The sequence below is a fragment of the Anolis carolinensis genome, chromosome 4, assembly GCF_035594765.1.
Source record: "Anolis carolinensis isolate JA03-04 chromosome 4, rAnoCar3.1.pri, whole genome shotgun sequence".
Taxonomy (NCBI): Eukaryota; Metazoa; Chordata; class Lepidosauria; order Squamata; family Dactyloidae; genus Anolis; species Anolis carolinensis.
Window position 1 is genome coordinate 18895881 of NC_085844.1, and position 21085 is coordinate 18916965.

Consider the following 21085-nt stretch of genomic DNA (forward strand, 5'->3'; position numbering starts at 1 on the left):
AATTCGACCACAAAGATATCGACACATGGTACATCAAATGAGTACTTTTTGTAGGGGAGGAAGTATATTTCCTTTATGTGTTTGAAGAAATTGAAGAAATGTAAAAACTTAAATAGCTCAAATGTATACTTGGCCTCTACAGGGCTTGCTTCATGCTTTTCTGTTCTGTAGTAAATGTAAACACATGACACCCATAGTAGGAAAGCAGTACAAAGGCTTGCCTGTGGTGTGTTAAAGCAATTTATGCCTTGCTGGTTGCTACAATTCTGCAAACCCTTAACAAGCTGTGTTTGAAGCCATACAGTCCAATGTCAGCAAATATGACTTGCATTTGGAATAAACTGGGCATCTCTTTGTAGACTGCAACATGTAATTTCAATGAGAAACCTCAGCTTCTGCTGAATTGTAATTGCTTTGCCACGTAAACCGCAGGGGAAAGACACAGCTGCACAGTGAGAAGCATGTGTACAAGATAGAGATCAGCTGGTGAAATATATAAATATATATGTTTGACTGTTAAACAAGAGCAGTTTCCATTAACGCCATTTGGAAGAACTTAGTGCATGATGATTTTGAGTTTAGAATGACCAAGATGCTATAATTTAATGGTGGGGACCCTCCTTCAGTTTTTGACCCAAATTCAGTTTCAAAAATCTTTGGAGGTCTCACATTCCAGTGGTGGACAGAACAAAACTTGGTTTAGCATGTTTGTTATTGTTACCATTAGCACTACTCTTCTTCCTCCTCCTCCTCCTCCTCCTCCTCCTCCTCCTCCTCCTCCTCCTCCTCCTCCTCCTCCTCCTCCTCATCATCATCATTTTTTGTCCTATATTGAAAGGTCTTGGGGTTGAATACAATGAAGTCAATACAAGCAAGTTAAAATAGTTTAATTTAATACAGTAGAGTCTCACTTATCCAACAGAATGTTGGATAAGCGAAAACGTTGGATAATGAGGGATTAAAGAAAAGCCTATTAAACATCAATGTATGTTATGATTTTACAAATTAAGCAACAAAACACCATGGTTTACAACAAATCAACAGAAAAAGCAGTTTAATACATAGTAACGTTAAGGGTGCCCCTGGTGGCACAGTGTGTTAAAGAGCTGAGCTGCTGAACTTGCGGACCAAAAGGTCCCAGGTTCAAATCCCAGGAGTGGAATGAGAACCCGTTGTTAGCTCCTGCCAACCTAGCAGTTTGAAAACATGCAAATGTGAGTAGATCAATAGGTATCGCTCCGGCGGGAAGGTAACGGTGCTCCATGCAGTCATGCTGGCCACATGACCTTGGAGGTGTCTACGGACAACGCCGGCTCTTTGGCTTAGAAGTGGAGATGAGCACCAACCCCCAGAGTCGGTCACGACTGGGCTTAATGTCAGGGGAAAACCTTTACCCTAACGTTAAGTAGTGATTACTGTATTTACAAATTTAGCACCAAAACATCGCAATGTATTGAAAAAATTAACTACAAAAACATTGACTACTAAAAGGCAGACTGCACTGGATAATCCAGAACGTTGGATAAGCGGAGGTTGGATAAGCGAGACTCTACTATAATTTAAATAAACTAAATGCTCTTTTTGTTGTTGTTGCTGCTGCTGTGTGCTTTCAGCTCAGTTGCAACTTATGGCGATCCTATCACATAATTTTTTATGGAGATTTGTTCAGAGAGGGGTTGAATTCTCTTTCTTTTGAGGCTGAGAGTGTGTAGTTCGCATAAGACCATTGAATGGATTTCCATGGCTGGGAAGAGGTCCAAACTATGTTCCTCTGAGTCCATCCAATAATCAAGTCACCATGCTAGGTCTCAAAAGAAACTTCTTGAAAATAAAGAACACATGAGAACCCAAGGCTTTTGTGCACTGCTAAATGAAACCAGTCTTAGAACTATTAAACACTCTTGTGGGTGGGGAAGGCATTCCACAATTGGAGTGTCCTTGTTGAGAAGGCCCTCACACAGTGTGTTAACTTTATTGGTGAGACAAAGAAGAAAATCCCTTGGCAGATCTCATTATTCGGGCTGGGACATACAGGGAAAATAATACTATTTTGGTTTCAGAGTTCGTCCACCCAGTAAACAAGCCTTGGGAGGGTAAATTCGGCATTTCAGAATGAGGAGAAATGAACTGAACACAAACCAAAAGAGTGGGATAGCAGAGCAAGGAGCGTGGCTATCTGGAGAACATATTCAAGCCACTGGAAGGCCTGATCAAACAATTTGAGGTTCCTCAGCCATGCTTTAGTTGCAATCCTGCATTGAGGAAAGAGTTTAAAATGACCTCCAAGGACTCTATGACTCAGTTGTGTATCACATGGGCTATCAGACAAGAGCAGCTATTTTAGGAAACTCTGCAGTGCCATCTTGATTCCCAGACCTACTTCAGTTTTGTTATCAATGCCCCCTTTGATTTTAGGGGTCCAGATCAGCTGCTGACATGTGTAGTAGATAATGTTGGAGCCTATTGCCTAAGCTACAGAAGCGATAATTTTGAATCAATCTAAAAATGTTAACTTTAGGGGAAAAAAGAAAAGAAGTTTGGCAAATACTGGTCTGCCCCTTTAAATGTGGTTGTTGGTAAACAGTCCAGTGAAAGCTGTTTTCATTAGATGGGGGTGTGTAGCTGAAGTTGTTGCTTGGTAAATAATTTGCTTGAGCAAAGAACATTTAACTGACTGCTTGAAGCAGAACTGTATCGCACTATGATAATCTGGTTTGGTAAATAGAACTGCTTATCAAAGGCACTAATAATGATTGAGCAGTGACTGATTTTAACAATTTTTACAAAAAGGGTTATTACTTTGCTCTCAGCTATGACAACTTTCCTAAACCCATTGGCCTTCCTGGTTAGGGATTATGGGAAAACATCTGGAAGGCAATATACTGAGAAAATCTGAATTGTCACATGAGACCCCTTATTAAAAATTCATGATTGCCTGTGGCATAGCAAATTTGATCCATGTTTTGTAGTCATGCAAGATCAGCGCCAAATATTATATTAGTGAGAACTGGTTCATTGTGTTATAAATTAGGGGTTTTGCTCCAGAGTCTCTAAATACTGCATCTTTGAATGGATGGATGCTATAGACCAGGGGTCCCCAAACTAAGGCCCGGGGGCCGGATGCGGCCCTCCAAGGTCATTTACCTGGCCCCCGCCCTCATTTATAATATAATATTTTTATATCAGTTTTAATAATATAATATATTGTATATACATATGATATTGATAATAATATTATCATTTTATACAATATAATAATATTAATTATATGTTATATATTACATATAATATTACAGTATAGTGGTATAGTTCAATATAGTAATATAAAATGCTAATATTGTGCTATGCTAATAATATATTGTATGTACATACAGCTGCTCTGAGTTCCCTTCGGGGGTGGGATATAAATGTAGTAAATAAATGTAGTAAATGAATAAATAAATAATTTTGGACTTAGGCTCGCCCAAAGTCTGAATTGACTTGAAGACACACAACAACAACAACAACAATCCTAATTCACCTGACTATCTCATTGGCCAGAAGCAGGCCCACACTTCCTATTGAAATCCTGATAGGTTTATGTTGGTTAAAATTATTTTCATTTTTAAATATTGTATTGGTCTTTCATTGTTATTGTTGTTGTTTTGCACTACAAATAAGATATGTGCAGTGTGCATAGGAATTTGTTCGTTTTTTTTTTCAAATGATAATTCGGCCCCTCAACAGTCTGAAGGATTGTGGACCCGCCCTCTGCTTTAAAAGTTTGAGGACCCCTGCTATAGGCAAAATACACATTGGATATGAATGCTGAGGGCAAATAACAGATCAGGGCAGGTCCAGAAGTAAGTCATACTTATAGTAGACCTAATGAAATAAAGTAAGCCTTTGGTATCCACTGGGGTTTGAGCCCAAGACCCCCCGTGGATATCAAAATCTGTGGGGGATCACATCCCAATACATATAATGGCACAATAAAGTGGTGCCTCTTATATAAAATGGCAAAATCAAGGTTTGCTTTTGGGACTTTTGAAGTGGGAGAAGTATTTTCAAACCATGGCTAGTTGGGTTTGTGGGTTCAGAATCCAAGGATACAGAGGGTCAACTGTAAATAAAGTTTGATTCAGTAATTTCTTCTAAACTAACTTAAGACACTGCATGCAGGATTGACCCTCCGGATGATTTTGATTTGCAGTTCCCAGAGAATTTCAACACTGGCTGGAGCAGATGGGAGATGCAATCAAACAACATTGTGAGAACTATACTTTGCCTTCGCTTCCTTTCATATGGAGTGCACAGTGAATGTGTTTTCCCATTACTCAATAGGGAGCAAATGCTTACTTTCTATGCAATGTGCAGGTGCTAGGATCTATAAGTGGACAATGCCCCTATTAAAATAACTCCACTGGCTGCTGATAAGTTTCCAGTCCCAATTCAAAGTGCAGGTAATCACCTACAAAGCCCTAAACAGTTCGAGCCCTTCCTATCTTCATGACCTCATTCCTCCCTATGTACATATGCAAGCATTAAGATCTGCCGTCACAAGCACAGTTGGTGGGGACGAAGGAGAGGCCCTTCTTGGTGGACTAGGACTTTTTGAAGACCAGAGCTGGACTATTCACTTGGCCATGGAAACCCAATGGGTGACCTTGAGCAAGTGACATTATCTCAGCCTCAGATAAAGGGAATGACAAAGCTGCTTTGAACAAGTCTTGTACCGTATGTTGGAAATTACTGGAAGGCACACAACACCTTGTGAGTTGAAAATGGTCTGATAATTAATGACAATAAAATCGTAAGTTGGAAATGAACTGAAGGCAGACCACAACTGCAAATGACAGCATCCAACTCCTTGTGTACATCGTTTTAAAAACAACACTCAAGAGGTTATTTTGCTTTTCAATAATAATAACAACAACAATACAAAGCCAGAATGGAAATGTTGCACACACATTGAGTTTCCTCTCTCACCGAAGTCTCAAATCATCATCATATCAGCGAGAAGAATAAAACGAATATGGACTTATTGGCCACAGTAACATCAGAAATCTATGTGCTGCCAGGAGAAAACCACATTTTAGAAAAAGCTTGCTTGCTTGTGTGTGTGTGTGTGTTGGGGGAGGGCAGAGGGGAGGCATGATGCTTGCCGTTTCTGGCACTCAGGAGCCGCTACGATTTGTGAGTGGAACATGATGAAACCTCCCCCTGGACAAATCACATTGCGGCTGTCAACCTCACCAGGTGGGATTAGTTGTAGCTAATAGACTGAGCAAACAGAGCCCTGCGCTCAGTGTAAAGCAAAAGCAAAGCCACAGTGGAGGCTTTTCAAGAATTCTCTTTAGCATGGCTAAGAAAAACTGTTTCCATTTACATCAGGTAGGAGCGGATCTTTCTTTCTCTCTCTCTCTTTAAGGAGGAGCCAACACGTTTTTAAGGGGGGGGACTTGCATGGAAAGAAATGTCCTCTTTTTTATTTACAAGGAGCTTGCAAATTGAGCCGCTTTATTCACACATTCACTCCTGAAGTTGCAGCTCTGGCACAGACCTTCCCTGGGCTGAAGGGAGAGGCAGAACAACTGATTTTATTCTCTTTTAACCATCCCTGTTCACTGTCCTTTCAAAATGCACACAAAAAGAAGAGCCAGAGCTTGATGTATTACGTTAAGTTCAGCACTTTGATGTCTTTTCTTGCTCTCAGGTCACATCTTGGTTCACCTTTGCTGTGGCTGCAAACGTCTGCCTTGGATTTGTAGCCGAACGCTTTAAACAATCCAGTGAATTGGTAGAAGATGTTCGCGTTTCAGGTACAGAAATTACTTGTAAACTGTCTGTTATGGTGGAGGGAGGGAAGAGGGAGGCAGGATGGATCAGAATGACTTTGAAAGTGTCTTTTTATGGTTCTTTTTCTGTTCCGGAATATGCCAAAGGTTATGTGAAAAAGCTGGGGTTTGTTGACCTTCAGGGTTCACTTATAGGTAACCTATTTACTTCTGTGTGTGAAAGAGAGACAGACATATTCAATGTATATTCAGCAACTCAGGTGATTTGGGGTTCTTTTGTGTATATGTGGACATGTTTACACTAAACAATTGATTGTGTCAATTTCAGAGGGTTTTTTAAAATATGGTAAATCACCTTTGTTATGAGATGTATGGAAAGTTACTTGCATTTGAATTGTATACACTTGCAGTCATCTCTCAAGCCACATGTGGGAAATGCTGGTTTGATTAGTGTGCAGTTTCAGAAAGAAAGAGATTTCTGGTTATCGTTTGAGCACCCCTTCAAAATTATCCAAAATTGTCTGCATGGCTGCTAGTTGAGATAGTGACACTTTTGCTTTCTGATGTACATGATATATACAAATGTATCAAATTATCTTCAGGCTTTGTGTATAAGATTTCATGCATTTCATAATTAGACTTGGTCCCAAATTGAAGATCCCTAATTATGTACATTTAAGCAAATACAGGGATCTCAAAATCCAAAGAAAATCTGAGATCCAAAGCACTTTTGGCCTCAAGCATTTTGGATAAGGGACATCCAGCTTGTATCTGGTGGCTAGTAATGTTGACTTCTGAAAGCAGATGGCCAGCTTCTGAGCAAAAAAAGAAAAAAAACCCTCAGAGGGGTGGGGAGCAGAGAATTTGAGAAAAGCAGGTGTGTAATGCTGGAAAGATGAATGCTGCAGATGTTGAATAACTTAAATGTGGCATCTTTTTCTATTTAAGAGGGAAGGGGAAGGAAAAGAGCATCAGGGCTTCCCTATTTGCCTTCTAGATTTTTTCAGAATTTTTAAAGACTCTAGCTGTCAGAATCTCCAGCCAGTATGGCCCCAAAAGGAGCTTTTTCAGGGTTAAATGTATATTAAATAATCCAAAATTGGGGAAAGGACCTTCTCAACGCAGTCAATTTGCCTATGGAACACATAATTTCCAATAATGAACAACCAACCGGTTAATCAATAGCTTTTGGCCATGATAACTGTATGAGCCTCCATGTTCAGGAGCAGTGTGCTTCAAAAGACTATCTGTTTTGTGGGATAATACAAGAAGGGCATATTTCTTAAGAACATTTGCCAGGCTAGCTTGTCTTCCTGTTGCCAATAATGCCTGGCCAGATGCCACCAGTGAGCCAATAATCCTCCCGTCTTATTTGACCTCCAACAATATGCACTCATTGCTACATCTGGACATAAGATACTCTGCTTTTGAATTTTTCAGAGACATCTGAGACATATTCTCAACTGGGAATATTTTTCCTTGGCCTGCTTAGAAATCAGCTCTTAAATTGCTATTCTTTCTGATCAGCAATTCTAATGCTTCTGAAGTCATGCTCTTCAATGCCCTTGACTCATACTGCAGTTTCTTGCTCTGACACACAAAAGCGAACTTATGAGTTAGCTTTCCTCAGTCTGGCACCTCCAGATGTGTTAGATTGCAGAGCCTCATTTATTCCCAGCCAACATAGAAATTGTGGATAATAGGTATTATGATCTAACTAAATTGGGTGGTGTGAGGCTAGAGATGGCTGGCAATAGGACATCAAGGATTCAACTCAAGTATTAAGCTGCTCTGTGTTGGGGTATTTGCAGCTATTTAGTGCATATGTATAGATGCTAGTTGGAACATTAAAGCAAGCTTTCTTTCTTTTAAGGCTATGAGTCACTTAATGTAACTTTCCCCAGCCTGGGAAAAGCTCTGAGCCAGTATGTGGATGATAGACATTGTAGTCCAACCCAACCGGATGGCATGTGGAAGGCTGACAAATAAAGTGAAATAAAAGTGGATCAGATCTTGATCCAGCAGTTTCTGACTAATTGCTAATTTGTTGAAAATTGATTGATCTCTCTTACTATGCTGATCGTGTGGACAGTTCCGGTAGACACACAAACATACCTTTGTAATCTGAAGCCTATCTTCCTCCTCTTCCTCTTCCTCATCTTCAAGTATACATTTGGGAAATGAAATTGAAGCCACGTTGCTGGCTATATTGTAGTGACCACATGCAATGTGTGTGTATGTGTGTATGTATGCACACACGCTAGTGTTTGCTTTCCTTGCCAAAGTTGTTTCTAATGTATCACAGTAATGGAAACAGGATGTACAAAATGTGGGATCAGAAGGTTTGCTGTTCCTGTGTCATAAATAGGGGAGCTGAGCTATGGTCTGTGAAGGGAAGGGTGTACAGTTATCCAGCATAACTTACATTTAACTGGTAACAAATGCTCTGATCAAAGGAGCCTGCTTCAGGCTTTGATAAGCACACATGATTCCCATTATTGGTAATGGAAGCTGCAGATGGAGCCGGACCTCTTAGGAACAGCAAGGTGGGAACGCTTCTGGCAGATGCCTCTTTGCACCTCCACTGAGTTCGCTTGCACATTTAAGTAGTTAACATCCTTTCTGAGCACATTTCTACTCTCTGATCTTGCTGCTTTCCAAGCTAATATGGAAAATGTTTTCTCCATCTGTTGCTGGAAGATAGCTTGCTTTGTCCTTGCAGGTGCTGGATATCGTACATAGTAAATCCAAAACATATGTCTGGAGTTATTAAAACAGTCCAGCTGCTGATGGGATCCGAAAACTCTGAAAAGGTCCACGTCAGTTTCTGAATGCAAAAGATCTTTTAAAAAATAGCACTTTGAACCATAATGTCAAGACATGATACAAGTCTCAGTATTGCAGAACTGTATAGCTAGAAGCAGTCATGGTTTTGGGGAAGAGTAGCACCCAAGCTGTGTATTTTGCATAGCTAGTAAGATATATCTAGATGTTTTGAGTTGTGTTGGCTGCTGTGCATGAGCTTTGTGAGTTTCTGGGTGAAAAATCTTTGTTAAGTCAGAAAGTATGGCAAATCTTTTGGCTTTCCCTTTAATTTGCCTATTCAGATGCAGGCATTTAATATGAGTTCTCTAAACCCTGCACTTCACAGCCAGCAGATGACTGTTTTTATTGCTGCTGTTTTGAAAACATATTCTTAAATGTTGGGAAGGTTTTAATTAGTGAATTCAGAGCTCGGTTTCTTGGAGCAAAAACAGTCATCTTTCATCTTTGAAAGGATGCAGCTTACTGTGGCACTGCATTATCGTCACTATTTAGATTAGGGGGGTGTTGCTTTGTAATGCAATGCATTGTGTCCTTGTCTGTCTTTTTGCACTTTTGCAGAATATTGTAATAGGAACCTGCTGTCCATATGTTTGAGAGGTGGTGGAAGAAACCATCAACCTCCTACAAACATAGATTTGCCCTTGGATTTTCCTCTGTAGTATTAGAGGACATCATACACTACAGTCAGCAGTATGGGATGTTTGCCTAGCAGTTAGATTTCTGGTGTCCTAGTTGTTCAAGGAAAACTTATTTTGCAGAGACAACAGTCATCCTTGTTAGGTGAACAAGACCATGTTTGCTGTGGGGATGTTTTCTCCATCTCCCTTGTAAACTGGAGATGCTAAGGAGTGAATCTCAGGTGTGCAAAGTATGTTTTCTGTCAGTAAGTGGTGCGTTTTTGACTAGCAGCTCCAGGACTTTTTGCAAGCACTTTTTGGCATTTGTGTCTGAAAAACCAATGTGGCTGAGTTCCAAGAGTAAAAACAAATGTTGTGCAAAGTATGGTAATGAGACAGGACAAAGGGAATGGATAAGTGAAAATATTGAACAAATCCCTGAGAGATGATAAAGCAGCTCATTTGGGGAGCCTCTAATGAAATGTCACACTGAGGTTTGGCAGCGGACAATCAAAAAGTCTAGTGATGCAATCATATGGCCTTGGCACAGCATCCCAAGGGCTGCTGGAAAATATAGCTTTGACATCAGATCCCAGCTCTCTGTCCCTGTAGAAAATTACTTGGCCTTCACCTCTCTGGTGTTGGGAGAATCAGAAGAAAAAAAGATGGGCAGGGAAACTAACTCAGTGGCTGAGGACATGCTTTGTCCTTGGCATCATTAGACAGGGCTACAAAAACATTGGAGAGCAAGTGCCAGACTGTCAATAATACTGTGCTAGATTAACTATTGGACTGATTCATAGAATCATAGAGTTGGAACCCAACCTCCAGTTTTATAAATATAGGATCCAACTTTATCTGTGATGTGTTATCGAAGGCTTTCATGGCCGGGATCACAGGGTTGTTGTATGTCTTTCGGAACATGGCCACACAGCCCGAAAGACATGCAACAACCCTTTTATCTGTGATGTTTTCAAAGATGCATTCCTTGATCCAGACAAGCATTCATTGATCCAGTGTTCGGATGTCCTTAACTAGGTTGGGCTATGACCTTGGACAGGAAGGAACTACATATTAATAAAGCTTGCAGGAAAAAATGGGGCCATTTGCCTAAGTTGTGCTTATGCCTGTTTGCACAGTAAGATGGCCTGAAAGCAATTATAACATGCCTCCCTGTCGTTACCTGTTCTACCTCTTGGGCATTATAACGATTTGCTCCTTATGACTTCAAAGGGGTCCATTCTTTGTTATCATATTTGGGGCCTGAAATGTCAAGAAATTGGATGCTGCTGACTTGGCAATCAAATACCAAAAAGCTTCTATAGAATAATATCTCAACTTACATTTGGCTGTAAACCACAAGGATGTGTAACCCAAACGTTGAGAGTAAATTTTGTCAGCGTCAGGATAGAGCAATAAATGTAATGAAATAAAACTTTCAAGAGAGAGAGAGAGAGAGAGAGAGAGAGAGAGAGAGAGAGAGAGAGAGAGAATCTCTGGTTCGGCCATGTTTGCCTTGTTGTTTTCTGTAGTCAACTAAACTTCAATTTATGGGACCTTATAAACAAGAGACCCTCCCAAGCCACCCTGTCATAAGCCACCCTGCTCAGGTCTTTCAGACTCAAAGTCATGACTTCCTTGATTGAGTCTATACACCTAGAATGCAATCTTCCTCTTCTCCTACTTTTGCCTTACTAAGCATTATAATTTTTTTCTAGTGAATCATGCCTTTTCATGATATGCCCAAAGTACAGCCGTTCCCATTTAGTCATCTTGGCTTCTAGAAAGAGCTCCTGTCAACTCTGTGTGATGGTTGCTTGTTTATTTATTAATTTTTGAAGAATGATTTCACTTGGTTTTACTCAATAAAGTTCTGGTACTTGATTTTCAACACTGCATACTTGAAAAAGGCCAAATTTGCTGGTGATAAGGTTGACAGAGGAGGAAAGAGGAATGTGTTGCATAGGCACTCCCTGAAAGAGTTGCGTAGATGAATGAAACAGAGTTGGATCACTTGAGGGTGGAAGCTTCCCAATCTTTTACAGAAAACTACTACTCTTTGAGATAGAAGGTGGTAGAATGTAATCACATCATGGATCCTGGAATAAGGGTCAAGCAAGACTGAACTTCCCTCAAGATTAGTCTGGGAATGGCTTCAAATTATTCCCTTACTTCCATGTACAACAAAGGCGAATGTATGCTAAAAATATAACAATTGCTTCCCTCTAACCATCACAGTTCAACATTTCTTTCCTATCCCTATCTCAGAAATTTTATTGAAGAAGCCAGGGTCAGTTTTTACTTTTTATTATATCCCATCTTCTTCACAGGGTGTCATATCTTTAAGGCAAGATTTTGGAAGGGCATAGGATAAGACCTTGGGACAAGGATCTCCGCAGACCCTTGTCCTTCTAAGACCTCCATATAGGATCCTTTCATCTGCTGACCACCCTTTGTCCATAATCTTCTCTCCTTCCTTTCCTTTGGTCTCTTTTCCCAGTGAAGTCCTAATTCTTAAGAAAACCTACTTATTTTGCATTTTATATCTGTAGTTTCTAATATGCATAATTTTGGCAAAACGTGTGGGATTCTGGGATGTGGGATGTATAAAGTAAGTATCGCTTTGATTTATTGTAGCTGAATGTAGAATAAGAACAATGTCTGGAGAACATACAAAGTCTTTGTTTAATTGACCCTACCTGTGTATCTCCATTTCTGTCTTGCTTCCATTTTTCTCTTGTATTGGATGACACAGCTGGATTGTCAACTACCTACCTACTGTAAACAACAGTAGTTTGAGCAATCTGTAATCAACTGCTGGTTGCTTGACTCACAGTATCCTATTTTTCTTCCTCTTTCCCTCCCAGTCTTATCAGATTATCCTTCAATCAGTCCTTCTGGGTCCTGCAAAAACAGATGCTTTGAACTTCAAGAGGCAGAGCCTCCAGGTTGCCGCTGTGACAACTTGTGCAAGAGCTACTTGAGCTGTTGTGATGACTTTGATGATCTATGTTTAAAGACAGGTAGGATAGTTCTAACTCCTTTTCATGCACATGGCTACAGTGAATGAGAGTAACCATGACCTCTTCTAACCACTCCTTGTCCCAGTACATGTTTTTGTCTTCTTTTGGATGCTTGCTCCTGAATCCTTTTTAGTGACAATTCATGAGTGCATCACAGCAATAATGGGCAGAACTCTGATTGTTGACATGTCCCTTAAAATCTTCATGTATCTGGGCAAAAAGTCTGAACACGTGACAATATATATTTAATAAAGACTGGGCAGAACTACATCAAAGTCAGTCATAGAAAGTACCAGACATCCCACCTTTGACAAAGCTGTGGTCTTGTCAAAGGACTGGAAGAGGTGATCCAAAGCTCAAGTCTCAATGAAGGATTGGATGAAGTGATCCAAATCTTCATCCTTGCAAAGTATTGAAAGAAGTGATCCAGGCTAGTCTAAGTGAATTTCGTCCAATTGCTGTCTGCACTTTTGTCTTGCCTATCAGAGTCCCAGGATTCATGCAAATAGAGCACAGCCATTCAGCATGCTGAACATTAAAACACAAATTCCTTGTGTATGTGTGTACCAATCTGCATGTGAACCTTTTTTGGTGTGTGTGTGTGTGGGGGGGCATTTGTTTCCTTTACCCCATGTCCTGGTCCTTGCCCCCAGTCTCTTATTTTGATATGCCTCCAATGTAAGTTTAATAGCTATTTTCCACCCTTTTCTCAGTAGTTCATAATTTCCACCCCACATTGTTAAGGGAATATCAACAATAAAGTGAAGCTTTTGGAGAGACATATTGGATATCTGTAGTAGCCTTGCGGAGAGATGGGTAACAATTATCATCATCAGGATGGGAAATCTCTATGAACTTTCTTCTGTTCATTCATCTTAGAATTTAAGTCCATGCCATTTTTCAATGCTTACAACTTCATTCACAGGATCTGAACACTTGTCTGAATCCACCATATAGTGGGCTGGTTTGAGCATAACAAATCAGATGATGTGGACCTTAGTGTCTCATACTTCTTCCATTGACTCCACATTTTTTTCTTCAAAATCCACATACAGCAATAGCTTTCTGGATCCAACTCCAAAAACATGAAGTACATCATGAAAGTTGTTGAAACTTCATTTTTCATTAGACAAAGATGCTAAAATGTTACAGTAGAAAAATCATCACGGGTCTACATTATGTCCGAGATGTTATCAGTTTGGTTGGTAATGAGGGATTTCAGTGCAGCCACTTGGGAAGTAGAGCAATAACAGACAGGTAATTAAATTTCAACTCCATAAGCAACAAAAAAGTAACTTCTCTTGAGATCTACCAGACCCTTTCCTACACCTGCCTCTTCTTAGGCAGACTTTTAAATTCTCATGTCGTCTCTGTACTATTACATCTAGAAAAACATTTAGGTGTTGTTTAGGTAAAACTTCCCAAGTTACAATCTCAAATGGTATTTCAATGAAAGAGTTTTACTTTCATTGGAGGAATAAAATCTGTACAGTACCTATACAGCAAGGCCAGTGTGGCACTGGCTACCCTTGGATACTCAGCACATTTGCTAGGGGAAATTTGAAATATTGTGCTACCACCACTTTAGATTTGCCACAGCTCACTCTGTCTTCAGAACCTGGGCCAGTTCCAATGTTTACACTTAGTGCTTGCAGACAGAAGTGCTCAAATATTTCTTCATGGGTGTGCATGTATGTCCACTTCTTTGTAGCCTTAATTCTATTTATTTTTAATTAGTGTTTCAAATTCTACATGGGGAAATGGAGGCAGTGGAATTTCTCCAACTCTATTAGAACAACTGGTGTTCTAATAGAAAATTTTAGCACATGGGAATGTCAATGTATTTAAAATCAGTTCACTATAAAGTGAATAACCATCGTACATAGGATATGAGTGGGATGCAGCTACCAAACAAATCACAATTTCTAAGGTTCTTTGGGATGCCACTGTAGATAGCCAGTGTGGTTTTCTTTGGCCTTTTATTCTTGGCTCTGCTGTTTTAGAGACATTCAAAGCAGGGCTGGGCAATTGTAGCTTCTTGGTAGTTTTGAAAAGCAGCTTTTATAATTTTTCACTATTTGTTTCACTGATGCACACAGAGGGGTTTTTGCAATATCTTCAATGGGAACATCCAAAATGGCTGCTTGGTCATTCTTGTGCTCCAGATATGCATTTTCTGATATGTTTGTGTCCATCTAACAACAGTAACAACTTGTTGTCCTATGTTTCCACTTTTGTGATAATCTTAGTTGGAGGCTGGGAATGTACAAAGGAGCGCTGTGGAGAGACACGCAGAGAAGATAATGCTTGCCACTGTTCAGATGACTGCCTGTCCAGAGGGGACTGTTGTACGAATTACCAAGTTGTTTGCAAAGGTAGGTGTTTCTATTGACTTATTTCACTTTTTTTTTTACTTCACTAGGTGCCAACCTTTGGTTTCCCAGATGTTTTGGATTTAAACACTCAGGAGACATAGTCAACATGGCCAATGCTCAGGGCTTCTGGAAATCCAAATGTTTTGAGCTCAAAATGTCTGGAAGGCCAAAGATTGAAAACCACTGTGTTCTTCACATTATTGCAGGAGAAACGTGTCTAGTACAGCTTTGCCTAAAAAAAAAATTAACTGTGTGAAGGTACCAAGTGTAGCTTGGTAGTTACGACGGATGACCCCATCAGATGGGGTAGAATCGGTGGCATGCTCCACTTCGCCTTCCCTGGATCCCACCAGTTCCTATTACATGGTGATTCTGGTGGTCTTCGGGATGACATCCTGATATTCAGTTTCTTGTGCAACATGAGTTCCTCCCACATTTGTTGTAGTTCCCAAATTTTGATCATCAGAGTGTTTTGGACTTTAACTCCCAGAAGTCACAGGCAGTTTGGTCAAGTGTTAGGAATTCTGAGAGCAGACATCCAAAACATTTAGAGAGCCAAAGTTTCGGAACCACTGTTCTAAAGGATCTCTTGAGATCATGGAGCAGATAGAAATGATTTGTATGGGTTTCAATAAAGTCCATCTATTGATGGTATTCCTTTTTCTGCCAGAAAAATATAGTTGGATAAAACCCTGAGCTATGAATGGAAGTTCTTGAGTAGTCCTAAACTTCAATGTCCCTCCCCATCTATATGGGCTTTAAGAATAGTGAGTATGAACACCTCTGAAGTCAAAGTGATCCTTATTATTCCAAAGCTAGCATGGCAAAAAACCAATCTTCCATGGTCTTTACTGTGATGTTGATACGACAAGTATGGATATTATTTTGCATGCATTTTTCAAGAGCCAGAATGAACTGACTTTCATTTCTGGCTCTTAGTCAGTATACATTTCTCCTAAATGCATGCTTCCCCTCTCACTCTTATTTCTTCCCTTCTGGTATACAATAAAGATTGTGTAAATCATCTATGATCATTCATGCTTTCATGAAAACAAGCATGGTACTACAGCTACAATTTGAAAACAAGTGGCTGTGATCACAATAGGACTTAATTTGAATAAAAACAGACGAGATCTGGCTGGACGTCACTGTCTTAATGCTAACTGTGATCTGTAATTATAATGGCTGTTGGAAAGCTACATAGCTGTAAAGCCCAGAAGAAAAGATGGGTAAAGGGTGGTCCTCCAGGTTATCTCGGGCTGCCAATCCCAGAAGCCCTAGTCAGCATTGGCAATGATGATGCAGTTCTACAACATCTGGAGTGGGCATTAATCCAAATCAATAAATGATTAAGCTGTTCTAAAAAGAGATTCACAGAAGTCAGTCCTTGTAAAAGGAAGAGGTCTGCTGTGATAATTCATAGGACTGACTACAAGCATTCTGGTGATATTGCTGAACAGTTATGATAGGGTCTTGGATGTTCTTCTCACTGCTTTCTCCCATATAAAGGAAGAGAAGTTCTGTTTAGCTAAGCAGGCACTGAATAATAATAATAATAATAATAATAATAATAATAATAATAATAATAATAATAATATCAGGACATCAAGATTGAACTTCAAAGACTCTGGCAGAAACCAGTGCAGGTGGTCCCGGTGGTGATCGGCACACTGGGTGCCGTGCCAAAAGATCTCAGCCGGCATTTGGAAACAATAGACATTGACAAAATTACGATCTGCCAACTGCAAAAGGCCACCTTAGACACTTGGGAAGTGTTCGATTTGTGATTTTGTGATATGAAATCCAGCATATCTATCTTGTTTGCTGTGTCACAAAACACTCAAGGTGTAACACAAAATACAAAGTACAATGAGTGCAAAATAAAACATAGGCAATAAACAGTCAACACAACATTATAAATAATTGTATGTGTCTCTCTGTGTCATACATAATTAAACAAAGTGTTCGGTTTGGTTCCAGTTGTTCAAAGATAAAATAGGAATGTGTAAAATGTTATATCTATCTTTTTAGGAGGGGAGCACTGGGTTGATGATGTTTGTGAGGACATACGCGCTCCAGAATGCCCAGCAGGGTAAGTGGTGTATTTTATCTAAGGCACTGTTTGTGCTTATGTTGCCTGGTGACCCCAAGTAGTTAGTCTTCCACTGCCTTCTTCTAAAATGTGGCTGACAGCACCTAATATTTTCACATCCAGGTATTATCCAGGCTAACTGTACTTAAATTCCATAATCAGGTGGATCTGGTACCTTCAGAGTATTTAGGCCTGGTGTCTTTAATAAATGAAACATTTATTTTCTATTTTGTGTGTATGTAACTTCATGAATATTCATTGTTGGTCACATATTGGGCAAATGGCAAGCTCTTTAAACTCAGCAAGCTAAAAGTGAGGTCACAAAAACATCTGCTATAGAACTCCAGCATGCTGATAATAACGTAGTCTCTGCTCATTCAGAGGAAGACCTACAAGACCTTTTAAACACCTTTGCAGAAGCATATGAATAGCTGGACCTCTCACTGAACATTGAGAAAATCAAAGTGCTCTACTAGTAGGCACCACCTAATCCTTCTGCAATGCCAGAAATAAAGCTTGATGGTGGAACACAAGAAAATGTTGACAATTTTTGCTACCTAGGCAGCCACCTCTTCACAAAAGTCAATATTCACGCTCTGTGAGTGCAGCATTTTTGAATGAAGCAGAAAGTGTTTGAGGATCAAGACAATCATAGGTATACCAAGATGCTTTTTTATAAAGCTATTGTTCTTTCAACTCTATTGTATGCCTGCAAAACATGGACCATCTACAAACGTCACTCTTGACTTCTGGTAGGATTCCATCAGCATTGCCTTAAAAAAAAATCCTGAAAATCTCTTGGAAAGACAGGCAGACAAATGTCAGCATTCTGGAAGAAGCAAAGATCACCAGCATTGAAATGATGATCCTCCACCATCAACTTTGCTAGACTGGCCATGTTGTCTGAATGCTCAATCACCATTTCCCAAAGCAGTTACTTTATTCTTAGCTCAAGAACAAAAAACAGAATGTCAGTGGACAGCAAAAGATATTTAAAGATGGGCTTAAAGCAAATCTTTAAAAATGTGGAATAAACACCAAGAACTGGGGAAGCTTTGGTACGCCAGTGCTGTAACTGGAGGTCAGCTGTTACCAATAGTGTTATGGATTTTGAAGAGACACGAGCGGAGGGAGAAAGGGGAAAAATGTGCCAAGAGGAAGGTGCATCAAGCAAACCCTTGACATGACCATCTTGTGTCTGGAAATCCATGTCCTCATCATGAAAGATCATGCGGACCCAGAATCGGTCTCCACAGTCACTTACAGATCCACCACCAAGACTCTACCCTTAGAAGGCAATCATATTCGGCCATGAGGGATTGCCTATGGTATAATCTTCAGAAATGTAGCCAACAGCATCTAATATTTCCCCATCAAAGTAATAACTAGGACTGATCCTTCTTAGCTTTCAAAATCTAGTCCTGACTAGACTAAAGGCATTGAATCAATTACCCATATATTGAATCACCATAAAACAATCAATGGAAGAGGTCTATTCTAGCTGAAAAAAGAAAAAAAAGAATTCCAGGCATTATGTTTATGTAGCATATATTACATCACATAATATAACACATACTATATTTATATACATCAGATTGTAGAACTGGGTTTGCTATTTGCCTGAACAGAAAAGCAATCATTAAAAACTGTGAGGTGCTTTATACAGGACAAAGCAGATGCTCAAAGTGATACACATTCAAAGTGTCAGCTGAGGTTAACACACAAATCAAGTGAAGAGCAGCAGAACAACAAACCGGGACAGGTGATAAAATTAAGTATTTTAGCTGTTAGTTAGTAGCAACTACTTTCTGAGTTAAGTAGGTGAATGCTCTCCTTTGGAAAGGGGTTCTGAAGGGTTTGTGTAACCAGAGAATAAAACTTGCATGAAAAAATTTCCCTTAATGTTTAAGCTTGAGCTGGTGTGCTGTTCTTGTAGATCTTGCTATTGCTAAATAAATAAAGTGGTAGAAAAAGAATTGTTCTTGAATTATATGCCAGAGATAGGAATCCAAGAGACTTCTAGTTGTTGATGGGCTACAACATTCAGAGTCTTACTTTAGACCCTGCTGGTAGCAGCTGGAGTCCAACAACTTCTAGAGAATCCTTACCATAAAGGGATATTTGGGATTTCATTGGCAAACTCCTGCCTTTACAGTGGGTCTTCTTCTGCTCTTGAAGCATCCTTTGCCCCCAATCTTCAGAAGGCCCACCAATCTTTTAGAGTAGATAGAGACTATCTTAAGGGGATTGTAGAAGAATGGGACAGTTCCATCAGAGAAAGATAGTAGTCCTTTACCAGTCACGATTTCTGGACTGTGTGTTGCAGTATAATCGGATACAGGTTTTCTCAAAATTAAGTTCATGAGCATGTACTCAAATGCTAAATCCTTAATGCCTTGCTAGGCATTCAATGCTCCTTTCCATAAGTCCTGACTCAAGGAACAGGTATGTGTTTTTCTCAGTAGAGTAAAAATTTCAGCTTTGCTGTAGTTAAAGCTATTCTAATATGCTTTACAATTCAATAACCTCCTGGTTCATTTTGATTTCAGACTATATGAACCTTCTTGAAACTGTTTAGGTATGACTTGTGGGCTTGCTAAAGTGCACCAGAAATGCAGGCAATGTAGAGTATCTCAGTGATTAGTATTCACAAGTAGAAGCTGATCAACAACCTGTTCCATAAGGTCTGAAAAATAATGCAGGCTTAGCCTTCTTTGGTAGAAACATATAAAGTGGGTATATTACAATATCAAAGCTTTCATAACATTTCTCTGTGAGTGGCTTTGTAACATGGTATGAGAGAGGAAGAATGATGCTCTACAAACTGAAGAACATAAAAGCTCAGATGAATTGATGTGGGAAGAGAGGGGATGTGACTAAGATCTAGAAATCAGAAATGGTATGAAGGCATGCTTTGGCTAAACTCTTAGAGAGACAAGGAAATGAGCAACTCTTAAATATTAGGCAAAAGGGTGGTACCTCCAAACAAGCAGATGGGTGTGGTATTAAACATCTGGCCCTGGTGAACAGAGCGTATTGCTACGTATTAAACAAAGTTGAATAACTATTCCATTTGGCCTCACTTACGGATTTGTTGTGATGAGAAAAGAAGAGTAAAGAGATGATTGGAAGACATAGTAGAGCTTCAGATGGAAGAAGCCTGGTAAAATTGTCTGTACGAGACAGGCCAATTGCACAAGCAAACTCTCACATGGAAGCACAATAAGAAAACAGGTGTGTGTATATAGGGAGAGAGATTGAGAGAATATTTATTCAGGCCATATTGTGAAACGTATTTTGAGAGGTGGGGCCTGAACTCAATTTGTACTGGCATATATTAGGTTTGCCATGGCCCACTGTTAAATCCCTCTGCAATTGCTTTTATAATTTCTTTCGTGCAGTTTAAAAGAATACTGTGAATCAAGGACAAAATGCTTTGGGATTATTTTTTTTGGCAGAGGGATCAAGAGATTTTTGTCCTTGAGGTAAAAAGGAGGAAGGGAGGAGAGGCTAGAATCGAAAGGAAAGTAATGCTGTGGTCTAGCAACTCATTATAATTGATACCACACACTTGGAGGCTTCCTTTGAAATAGAAAAATGAAGTATCGTAGCTTGTTTTGCATTCCAACTCAGCATGAAACATTCACAATTGTAACAGAAGTTATTACAGACATCACAATATGTCCCAAGATTAAATATCTTAACACCAGAAGACATTCAGAACTGACTAAAAACTTAAAAACCAGCACATTGTAAAATTTGTGAAGGCACTTGTATCTTGTAAATACAGACCCATCTTGTCTGTGTTGTCCTCAGCTACCATCTGATCTCCTTTTACTTACAAGAAAGTCCTATTGACTGAAATGAGAATTCTTTTTGAGCAAAATGTCTATGCTTCCCAGTTAGACATTTTAATGTTATCTCATAGCAAGCTTAAGTTGTCCAGGGATATTTCCCCACTGGCTTTATGGAACGGAGTCCATCATCTGATCTGCTCCTGCAGAATTCTGGGATATGTAGTTTAGGGAAGCCAAGGATTTCTCTAGCTAAGAATTCCAAAGGCCCTGAACTACATTTCCCAGGATTCTGCAGGAGGAATTTTGATGATTACGTCCATTCTATAATGTTGGTGGGGAAACGTCCCAGGAATCTATGAGACATTTTAACTAGTTTTATTCTTCTGAGGTTTTTTCCTATCTCATTTGCCTTGTTTTTCATTTCACTTTGCTCATTAATATGACATTCCAGGTTCCAACGTCCTCCATTGATAATCTTCTCTGTTGATGGCTTCCGTGCATCGTATATGAAGAGCGGTAGAAAAGTCATGCCCAATATTGAAAAACTAAGTATGTACATTTGACAAAGTGTGAAATCA

At 39.6% G+C, this 21085-nt stretch overlaps 1 protein-coding gene across 5 annotated transcripts in view; it reads left to right on the forward strand.

Moving 5' to 3' along the window:
• Window positions 1–21085, forward strand: part of enpp2 (ectonucleotide pyrophosphatase/phosphodiesterase 2) — a 79919-nt gene that overhangs the window by 21423 nt on the left and 37411 nt on the right. For 2 of the 5 annotated variants that reach the window (XM_008116908.3, XM_003224823.4), the window contains exons 1-6: window positions 5216–5373; window positions 5696–5801; window positions 12088–12243; window positions 14493–14618; window positions 16650–16710; window positions 20959–21056. In XM_008116908.3, coding sequence (XP_008115115.2) covers window positions 5341–5373; window positions 5696–5801; window positions 12088–12243; window positions 14493–14618; window positions 16650–16710; window positions 20959–21056 — 580 coding nt within the window. In that variant the 5' untranslated portion in view covers window positions 5216–5340. Of the gene's footprint in view, window positions 1–5215; window positions 5374–5695; window positions 5802–12087; window positions 12244–14492; window positions 14619–16649; window positions 16711–20958; window positions 21057–21085 lie in introns of those variants that run through there. The other 3 variants (XM_062980064.1, XM_062980065.1, XM_062980066.1) reach the window with 3 other exon arrangements.